Source organism: Solanum tuberosum, unplaced genomic scaffold (genome assembly GCF_000226075.1).
Source record: "Solanum tuberosum cultivar DM 1-3 516 R44 unplaced genomic scaffold, SolTub_3.0 scf00103, whole genome shotgun sequence".
NCBI lineage: Eukaryota > Viridiplantae > Streptophyta > Magnoliopsida > Solanales > Solanaceae > Solanum > Solanum tuberosum.
Genome location: NW_006239027.1, coordinates 1,279,165 through 1,288,365, shown reverse-complemented (window position 1 = coordinate 1,288,365; position 9,201 = coordinate 1,279,165). Strand labels below are relative to the sequence as shown.

The following is a 9,201-nucleotide window of genomic DNA, read 5'->3' as shown; positions in this document are numbered from 1 at the left end:
GGAGTATTCTCTATGAGAAAATTTGTAAAAAGATCCAACTGTCTATATATAAGGAAAGCTGAAATCAATTATCAGCATGCATACAAACTTTTCAGTAAGATTAAGATGCAGAATCTCTATGGCATCAAAAAAAAATAATGTAACCACCCAGATACTACTATACAAAAACTGCCATATGTGAAAGTTCAATATCCATATCGAATCCAAACTAGTTCAAGGTTCATCCTTCGAGAAATAGCTGTGAGGTAGGCAAAACTCTTCCTCCTGATTTAGGATTTCAGAGTCCTCGTCCTCTGGTTTCTGAAATTAGTAAAAAGAATACAACTATAAGAACACTCGTCCCACGTAACTTCTAATTGTGGAGCAGGAAGAATGACTTAACATATGTAAATATTTCTGCTCAAACAAGCAGCCTGTCAAAATCAATACCGAATAACGGAAAAGTTGTGAAGATTGAAGTTAAATAGAAAGTAAAACCAATAATACATACCACCATATCCAAGTTGTAGAAGCGATCCAGCAGCTTCAAAACTTCATCGGGAGCAAATTGCCTATTGAAGCTGTGACAAAAAAAAATCAGTGTTAAAAGACAAACGATAAAGTCACATTAAGTTTCTTCACACTCTTAGGTACACTTTTTACACGTGTCTCAGCGTTCTTATTTCTTTTCTGAGAGTGTTGGCATGAGCTAAGCTCATTCACAAAGCCACAAAATGAAGAGCTAATAAACAAAAAGAACAAACGTAGCCTAGTAACCTTCTACGCAGATGCTCTGTTAAGCCGTATAGGACAAAATGACGATGGATGCCTGCAATAAGAATCAAGGTGAACATGTTAAGTGTCTCTCCCACAGCAACAACAAGCAAAATTTAATGCAAGTTCCAGATTACACCACGAGTTTCTATCCGCCACATTTTACTGTGAATTTTACTTATGAACTAGACAAACTATGATAAAGTTACCACCTTTCAGCTTTAATAACAGGAAACACAGCAAAACATGAAGAGGAAACATATAAAATGACCAATGACACAAACACTTCTACAAAATTATACCTCTCAATTTGGCAGGGGGATAGATTTCAAGAGCCTCCAACAATCTTATCTCCAATTCCACCTGTGACTGTTCCTATAGTTCGAAAAATAAACATACCCATAAAAGAAAAGAAACAAAAGAATCCATAAATTCTGTAAAACACATCAACAAGCATATAATTAGTAGCAAAGCCACGACTTTTACTAAGGGGATTCAAAATGCAAAGAAACCAAAGGGATTCAACATCTTCTTCTTTATTTATAACCGTGGTGTCCGATAAGCTTTCACATTACTTGACTAATTCCACAGGAACCTGCCACCTCCCACCACCATCAGGTACCAAGTAACTCTATCCACCAAGGTCGACAGATGGGAATTTAAACAAAAGGGAATCAAAAAAAAAATTCTCTTTTTGATAAAAGTGGCGTCGGAGTCCACTTTCGCGCAACTTGACTAATTCCACCGGATAATTGTCACCTCCCACCAGCAATACGTACTATCAGGTAGGCTGATCCCCACTTTTTGACTCATATTCCTATTAAGAGCAAGACTGAGACTTGTCTATTCCTACTCTCTTTCCCATGGTAACTCTATCCACACAAGGCTAGAACAAATGTAAATTTAACTAAAAGGGATTCAACATCTAATATCTAATATAAAAATTTAAACTTGATTGTATAATTTTTCGATGAAGGGGTTTGGTCCGATACCCTATTCCATGCATATGAATAAAAACACAAAGGGTACCTATTTTTTTCTTAATTAAGAAGAAAAGTACCTTACGAAGAGCAGAAGATGCAGGTTTACAGGGAGAATGAACAGACATTCCATCTTGTTCAGCTTCTTCTCCACCTTCTTCAACTTCTTCTTCTTCTACTACCGTTTCCTTTTCCATTTCTGCTTCTTTCTTCCCTTTGCCACTTGCACCAGTATTCTGCCCCATTTGCTTTTTGGTTCTTGGGATTTTCTGGGTATGGAAAATTTACCACTTTTTTGGAGAATGATCCATGAAAGATTTGATTTTTGATATAAATTTTTGGTTTCTTGAAGGGGTTTTGATTCAATTTATTGAGAAAAAACTAGGTATTTTCTATTTGTTTGATCTAAAAATCAAGATTCTAGTGGGCTGGTTTTGGGGGTTTTGAATTGTTGGATCAGTTTTGGGCTCTAGAATTTAATAAATATCAAATTAAACTAAATATTAATAAATTAAAATTATTTGATATAGAATAGAAATTTCATGAATAGCTACAGTTTGGAGTATAATTATCATAAATAGCTATAGTTTATCTAATTAAATTTCATAGCTACTGTTTTGGGGTCCACTATATGTCTTAGCTCTAATTTGATCATGGTCGCGCTAGATCTGTGTATGCTAAATAAATAAATTTCGCTGTATCAATGCATATCGTTACGATTGACTTTATGCTCGGATATAATCATAGAATACATAAAAAAAAATTGCATAATAAGTGCTTATAAGACAAAATTAGTTAAAATTGGCCCATTCTCAACTTAGATTTTGCAGTTTAAGGAGCATTTTCTTACCAAGGAAATCAATATCAAAAAGCAGATAATAAGGAAAGCATGACAAAGCATTCTGACACAAAAGAACAGTAACTACAATAAAATAGGGAGATAATCGAAGAACAAGAGATAGTCAATAATAACATAAATCGGAGGACAAGAAACTACAGGAAGGATAAACAAGGAGGCTAAAAGGGTAGTAGACAAATTTTTCTCACACCTCAAAATGTAGCAACCAGAAATTCACATGTAAAATTGGTAGTCAACTATGGAAGAAACTGAAAAAAACAAGAATAAAGCAGAAAATTGCACTTGATGCAAACTGCTTCAGCATGAAGAGTACAGTTTATTCAAAATGAGATGGATCTCATTTCATTAGCAATTCTCCGTCTTTAAAAGCTACCTAATGGGTGGAAAAAAGAATACATAAATATGTTAAACAAGAACCTTCTAACCAGGCACCATCTTCCACAGCTCAATACTAACCAGAACTAAGTAATTTACAGCCACTGGTTAGAGGATCGACCCGAGGCATATGAGATGTGACACTGCTAAACTTTGCGACCGCCAACATCAGCACTCAAGTGTCCAACTAGCAGAGGCAAGCTAGAAGAAGAGGAAAAAGAGTGCAACATTCAAATGCTAGAAGCACTGATATTCTAATATTTCATTCCATCAAGTTTCTCAGCAGAAGGGCAAGAAATTTTGAACGGGTGTTGACTATGCATGTGATCTCTAAATCCACTTCAGCAGCATCTAACCAGAATATTCCATGTTGTATCTAAGATTAAAGAGCATGTTACGACGATTCTCTGTGCCCATTCGGATGTTAAACTTCTTGGTCAACTCCTCGACTCGATCATCAGATTCATAATCCATCTCTCGAGTACATCGTCTTCGGATCTTTTTCAGCATGTCCTTGGAAGGTTTATACTGGGCATGCACCTGCACACGAAGCCAAAGTATAGTTCCTTAGCTAAAATGACAAGCAGGTTCATTTCGTCACTGATGATTATAATTAATATTGAGAGAGTGAAAGGCAGGTTACCATCTCATCAACTACTGAAAGTGCAGCTTTCGGTTCTCGCTTAATAAGATGAGCATCAACAAGTAGAGAATATGTCATTTCATTTGGCTTCACTCCTAAATCAATAAAGTGCTCATAGACTTTTGTGGCTTCATCCCTCTGCAACAAGAAAAGATATTTTATTAATATTCATATAATCATAGAACAGAAGAAAGGCATCCCATGCAATTATGTGTTCCAATTACTTGTGCATACAAATGAAAGAATGTAGCTTCGAGCTATTATGACAATACTTGGGATAAGAATCTTCAAGATTATCAGTCAGTACTTTTTTTTATGATGAAAAATTCATTTGGAGTGAACCCTTTGGACCAACCACAGACTTCAAAACTCAGGGATGATGGCCCTGATCCTTGAACTTTAGTTTCACTTGACACGGGGCTTGAACTTGTGACGTAAGACAAAAGTCCTCAACCTTTACCAATTGAGCTTAATCCCTGGGGGGCAATTAGTAAAATGACTCCTTCAGATTATTCTCAGTCACATGTTTACTGATGAACAAATAAATAGGATCCAAAGAAATGACCTCTAGGTTGAACCCATACTATGTGCATTCAGATGTTACATTCATTTCTATTTACCTTGCCAAGCTTCCCAAATGCATATATCAGCGCATTGTATGAATGGATATCTGGGGTTAATCCAAAAGTGGATTCAATTGCAGCAAATGTCTGATAAGCACGATCAATATCCCATATATTGGCACAGCCTAAAATTACACAATTGAGTGCAGCAAGAGACTTGAAAGGGGGGTCTGCTCGGCTCAAATTCTCCAGCTGATAGTAAACCTGAAATATTTGGAAGTCAGTGGCAATACTAAGTGTAAGGTGACCCAGATAGAGAACATCCAACACACTTAAGCAAGTACAGCAAAGTGCTAAGCTGTGAGATATACAGAATTCTTAGTTGGAAGAGAAAGAGAACATACAGAGTCCAAGGTGACAAAACCATTCCTGCAGCAAGCAACAGCCAGTGGATTCAAAGAGGTAAAGGGAGAAAATAGTTCTTCTGCACTCTCTTCTTTAGAACTACCATAAGCTTTCTCAAACTCATGCAGGGTAGCAAAAGCGTTCTGCAATTGTCCCAATGACGCGTGGGCATATATCTTCGCAAGGAAAGATTCAGGGTTAGGGATCCTCATTTGCCGTAGTGAGCGCTTAAGGACTTCCCAAGCACCATTGAGGAGTTTCACATTGTATGTTCTACCAGCAGTTCCAAGTGCAGCCACAAGCAGTCCTTCGTCAACACTGAGTAAAACAGGGGGCTTCACAGTCTCACCTCTAACAATCCATTTCACAAAGAACTCCAAGGAAGTAAAAGCTAGTTCACTATTATCTGCTTGTAATGCACTATCAGCAAGGTGTGTGCACATGTTCCAAGGCGGCAGCAGGCCTTTGTTCTGATCTGTTTTCTGGGAATACCCAAAACAGCAGTATCAAGACTAAAATATATTTCAAATAATAGAAAGTTTCATGGTTCGGATGATCTCACCGAAGGGATACATACCTTGCATTTCTCTATTATTGACACCAATGTATCCAGCCTGTTGCTGTAGATACAGCTTCGCACACACTCGTTAAATACATTCATGGATAGCTTATACCCAGATTTTAAGGCTGAATCAATATATTTCAACGCATCATCAATAAGGTTTGCTTTAAATAGCAAGCCAGTAACCAAATCATATGACTCTTCATCAGGCAAAGCTTCTTTATACTCTACTCCAGTTGCAATCATCCTGGCATAAGTAAAACACATGAAATCTATCAAATATCATCAATGCATGACAGAGTACTTGCATGCATGATGAAAATACTTAGTGAACTGTCGCAATCAAAACAAGCTCAATAAACACCACGAGATTCCTTGTCACTTAGTAAGCTTGCTATCCACACTAAATCGAAAGGAGCCAGAGAATTCAGGAATAACCAAGCTGAGAGAAAAGAAGTATAGAAGGGACAAGGAGGAGCAAAGACATATGGCAAAATTTTGTTTGCAGAAAGACTAAACTAAAGGAAAATAAAACCCAAATAATAAAGCTATGAATCCAGTAGTAGCTAACAAACAGGAGTTTGGACTTTTACTGCAACGGGAATAGTTTTCGCACGCCTCACTCAGTTCATTTTAGAGGCAGTTCCCCACTATGTTATTTTAAATGTTCCTTTGTTTTGGTAAGGCTAAGAGCCTGTTTGGATTGGTTTATGACTTATAAGCCAAAAGCCATAAGTTAGATATGGCTTTTGGCTTATTTTAGTTATTTTGGCTTAAAAACAAGTGCTTATAAGCACTCCTTATTTTACTTAGAGTGTATTTGGATTGGCTTAATTTAAGTAGTTTTAAGTTTCAAATGCCGAAGCTTAATTTATATTGGATGAAAAATAATTATTTGTGATAAGAAGAAGTTAATAGATTAATCAAAGCAAAACAGTTGTTAAGCTAAAATAAGTCAATTTATTGCTTTTGACTCAAAAATACTTAATTTAAAAGTTACTCTGAATTTTGTCAATCCCTCTGAAACTTTTTGAAAAGAACTTAAAATTTAAAACACTTTTAATTTTGAGTCCATCCAAACACACTGTTAAACACTACAAAACTGCCTAAAAGCTATTTTGGCTTAAAAGCACCTAAAATAAGTCAATCCAAAGAGGCTCTAAATAGAGAAGTTTGATTTGGCAATCGCACCCAGCTGGTGGTTATATCACAACATCGGTTAAATCTGGCAAAGCTTCTTAGTGTGTTATATACTGTACACAAATATGAATAAAGGTCAGAAGCATTTTTTGACTACTATGAAACCTTCCAAAAAAATACCATACCATAATCCTGGATCACCCTAGCAGCCAACCAAAAGGGCCGAAAATGTAAACATCACAACAAATGAAAATGCTATCTTTATGCAATATACACGCCTTATAAATTCTATATTTCTAATCTATGAATATAAAGGTCTTAAAACTCTCAACTTACTAAATTTTAAGTCCTAAGTTTTTCTGTGTTGCTTTTCTTTTACTGCAATGAACTTTTCAGCTCAATACTAATCTCAACTAACAGTCTCCAACTTTAGAAAATATAATTAAGGCTAACAACAATTTCATATAAATGAACTAACAGACTCCAACTTTAGAAAATATAATAAAGGCTAACAACAATTACATATAAATGAACAATAAAGCAAATAAAGGGATCTCCACAATTACATACAAAGTATTAATTTTTATACTCAGATAAGTGTAGGTTACTTAATACTAGTAGTTTATAACAAGCATGGATCCATAACCTACAAGTAAAGCAACAGCAGTATACTGAAAGACTACCAGTGTATATAACTTAAATGCATAATACATGTTGTTAAACTTATTCTGTACATTTGCTATTTCTTTTGAGCCGAGGTTCTATCCCAAAAAGGTATAGGTGAGGTTTGCGTACATACTACCTATGTTGTACAACAAATATATTCAAAGCTAAGTAATTAGCTCGAAATACGAACCTTTCGAGCAATTTGACAGCTTTATCAGCCCATGACAATGGTTCACCAGATTGAAACATAGCTTTCAAGATCAAATTATGCGAAGCAGTATTAGCAACAAGTCCATACTCCTCCATTTGACTAGCTAATCCCAACAAATCATCAGCAGTAGCACCCATCATCAAATTAGCTCTCAAATAATAATTAAACAGATTCGCATCAGGCTTATTCGGTTTCCCATTTCTATCCAACGACCTAATCCAAAGCTCAAACACCTGTTTCATATCCTCCCACCTCTGCGTCGTCACCCAATCAGCAAACAGATTCATCAAACCTTCCCCATCAAGTGATTCCGACATTGCCTGAATACGCGCAGCTGGCGATTGGCGTAAGAACCCCAAGGGTACAACGGAGGAAGATACAGATTGTGAGGTAGCTGCAAATGGGGATCTCCAGTTTTCATTATAGAGTGGGCTACCGGAGGATGGATTTGGGGGTAGTGGGGTAGTGTTTTCCGGCGGAGTTCCGGCGAGTTGAGGTTCTTGTGAGAGGAAAGGAACGGTTGTGATTGATTTGAAATTTGTAAATTTTCTGATCAACGGTCGTGATCGAATCAGGATCGCCATTGTAAGTGTTTTTAAGCTTTTTGGGGAAATAATTTGCTAGGGTTTTAGGATGTTTGTTGAAGAAGAAAAAAAAAGGTTGGAGGGGTATTGTTGATATTATCTAGAAGTTTAGGGGTAAATTAACTGTATTCAATTGTTTTGGGCTGGACTTCTAAATATTGGGCTGGCTGAAATGGGCTTCAAAAAGGCATATGCAAATGAGTGAAGGAGTTAAAGACTTGAAATTATGCTCAACGACCTTAGAAATGAGTGATCTTAAACTTTTGACGTCTAGGCTTGTTCTATGGGTAAATCTTCGGGAATCGTGTGGTAGATAGTAAAGAAGCTGCTTATTCATGTGTCAATTTATGTACTATAAGTTATACAACATATAATTTATAAGAGAATTGATGTATTATCTTATGCGGGATAGAAGATGAAATAACTAATATCTGCATAATTTTAATCAACTACCAAACAATACCTCAAGGTTTAAAATCAAAATGCTAATCTTGAAGTTTTACTCATGGGCAAATAGGGTCAAAAGTTTATGATCATTCTTATAAATCACTCGATGGGATTATACGTAATGTCTCAAAAAAATATGGTGTTTTATAGCCAACAACAACAACAACCTATCCAATGGAATCCCACAAATAGAGTTTGGGATAGGCAAACTTTATCACTATCTCATGAAAGTAGAGAGATTGTTTTCGAAAGATCATCGGTCTCGTGTTTTATAGCCATATAAATACAATTCTTAATATGCCTAAATATAATCAAAATTTATAGAAGTGTTTAAAATTTAGTCATTTTGGAATCAAATTTCAAACCTCAAAAGTCTGAAATTTGAATTGTCTTTCCAAAAGTGATTATTCCTTTTATCTCCATGCTTCTGCATTGTACAGAGTTAAATTTCCATGACTTCCCCATCTTCTTTGCTTTCCTATTCCTACTTTGGATTCACCCTTTCCCAAAAGTGATCAATTCTTTTATCCTTACGTCAATAACAACAATAATATATTCAGTATAATTTTACAAGTGATATCTGAAAAAGATAATGTGTACGTAATCTTATATTACTATCTTGTAAAGATAGAAATGTTATGTGTATGTTAAATAACCTTTTATTAAAGACTTATAATCTAATAGTACTATCATAAAATTTCCACACAATAAATATGAGTTTGATTCTCATTGTTCCTCCTCTTCCACTCATGTAATAATTATTTTTGATTAAATAAACTCGCAACACATTTTTATTGGAGTCTGATTATATTGAGGTTCAAATTGAATGATAAAATGCTACCTAATAAAGATAATTTTATGAAATAGATTTGAACTCGAGATCTCGTTATCTCTAATGATTACCTAAAACATTGTTATTGAAATCAAAGTGAGATGCCAATGTAGTAGGAGGTGATTCCATAGAACCAAAAATTGGTGGTTGGACACATAATAGTAGTATTAATCAAGATTCA

General features: G+C 35.5%; 2 protein-coding genes across 2 annotated transcripts; both read right to left on the bottom strand.

Annotated features, from left to right (window-relative positions):
* Positions 1-21: 21 nt before the first annotated feature.
* On the bottom strand, positions 22-2,204 carry LOC102600253 (uncharacterized). The gene is made up of 5 exons (XM_006348640.2): positions 1,814-2,204; positions 1,056-1,128; positions 757-808; positions 491-560; positions 22-300 (listed from the first exon to the last, which is right to left on the bottom strand). Exons 1-5 carry the CDS (start codon positions 1,976-1,978, stop codon positions 214-216), a joined length of 447 nt encoding a protein of 148 aa, XP_006348702.1. The 5' UTR covers positions 1,979-2,204; the 3' UTR covers positions 22-213.
* Positions 2,205-2,762: 558 nt separating this feature from the next.
* On the bottom strand, positions 2,763-7,801 carry LOC102599918 (pentatricopeptide repeat-containing protein At1g26460, mitochondrial). Its single transcript, XM_006348639.2, has 6 exons — positions 7,137-7,801; positions 5,156-5,387; positions 4,578-5,060; positions 4,231-4,437; positions 3,611-3,748; positions 2,763-3,507 (listed from the first exon to the last, which is right to left on the bottom strand). Exons 1-6 carry the CDS (start codon positions 7,739-7,741, stop codon positions 3,319-3,321), a joined length of 1,854 nt encoding a protein of 617 aa, XP_006348701.1. The 5' UTR covers positions 7,742-7,801; the 3' UTR covers positions 2,763-3,318.
* Between the last annotated feature and the right edge of the window lie 1,400 nt (positions 7,802-9,201).

Bases quoted from the DNA above. Each gene is read 5' to 3' on its own strand.
- LOC102600253 (XM_006348640.2), bottom strand. From the start codon at position 1,978: ATGGGGCAGAATACTGGTGCAAGTGGCAAAGGGAAGAAAGAAGCAGAA. The intron at 1,129-1,813 runs GTACTTTTCTTC...TTCGAACTATAG, and splicing joins CATCTTCTGCTCTTCGTAAG to GAACAGTCACAGGTGGAATT. The intron at 301-490 runs GTATGTATTATT...TACTAATTTCAG, and splicing joins TCTACAACTTGGATATGGTG to AAACCAGAGGACGAGGACTC.
- LOC102599918 (XM_006348639.2), bottom strand. From the start codon at position 7,741: ATGGCGATCCTGATTCGATCACGACCGTTGATCAGAAAATTTACAAAT. The intron at 5,061-5,155 runs GTATGTATCCCT...GGGTATTCCCAG, and splicing joins CAATAATAGAGAAATGCAAG to AAAACAGATCAGAACAAAGG. The intron at 4,438-4,577 runs GTATGTTCTCTT...CAAATATTTCAG, and splicing joins GTTTTGTCACCTTGGACTCT to GTTTACTATCAGCTGGAGAA.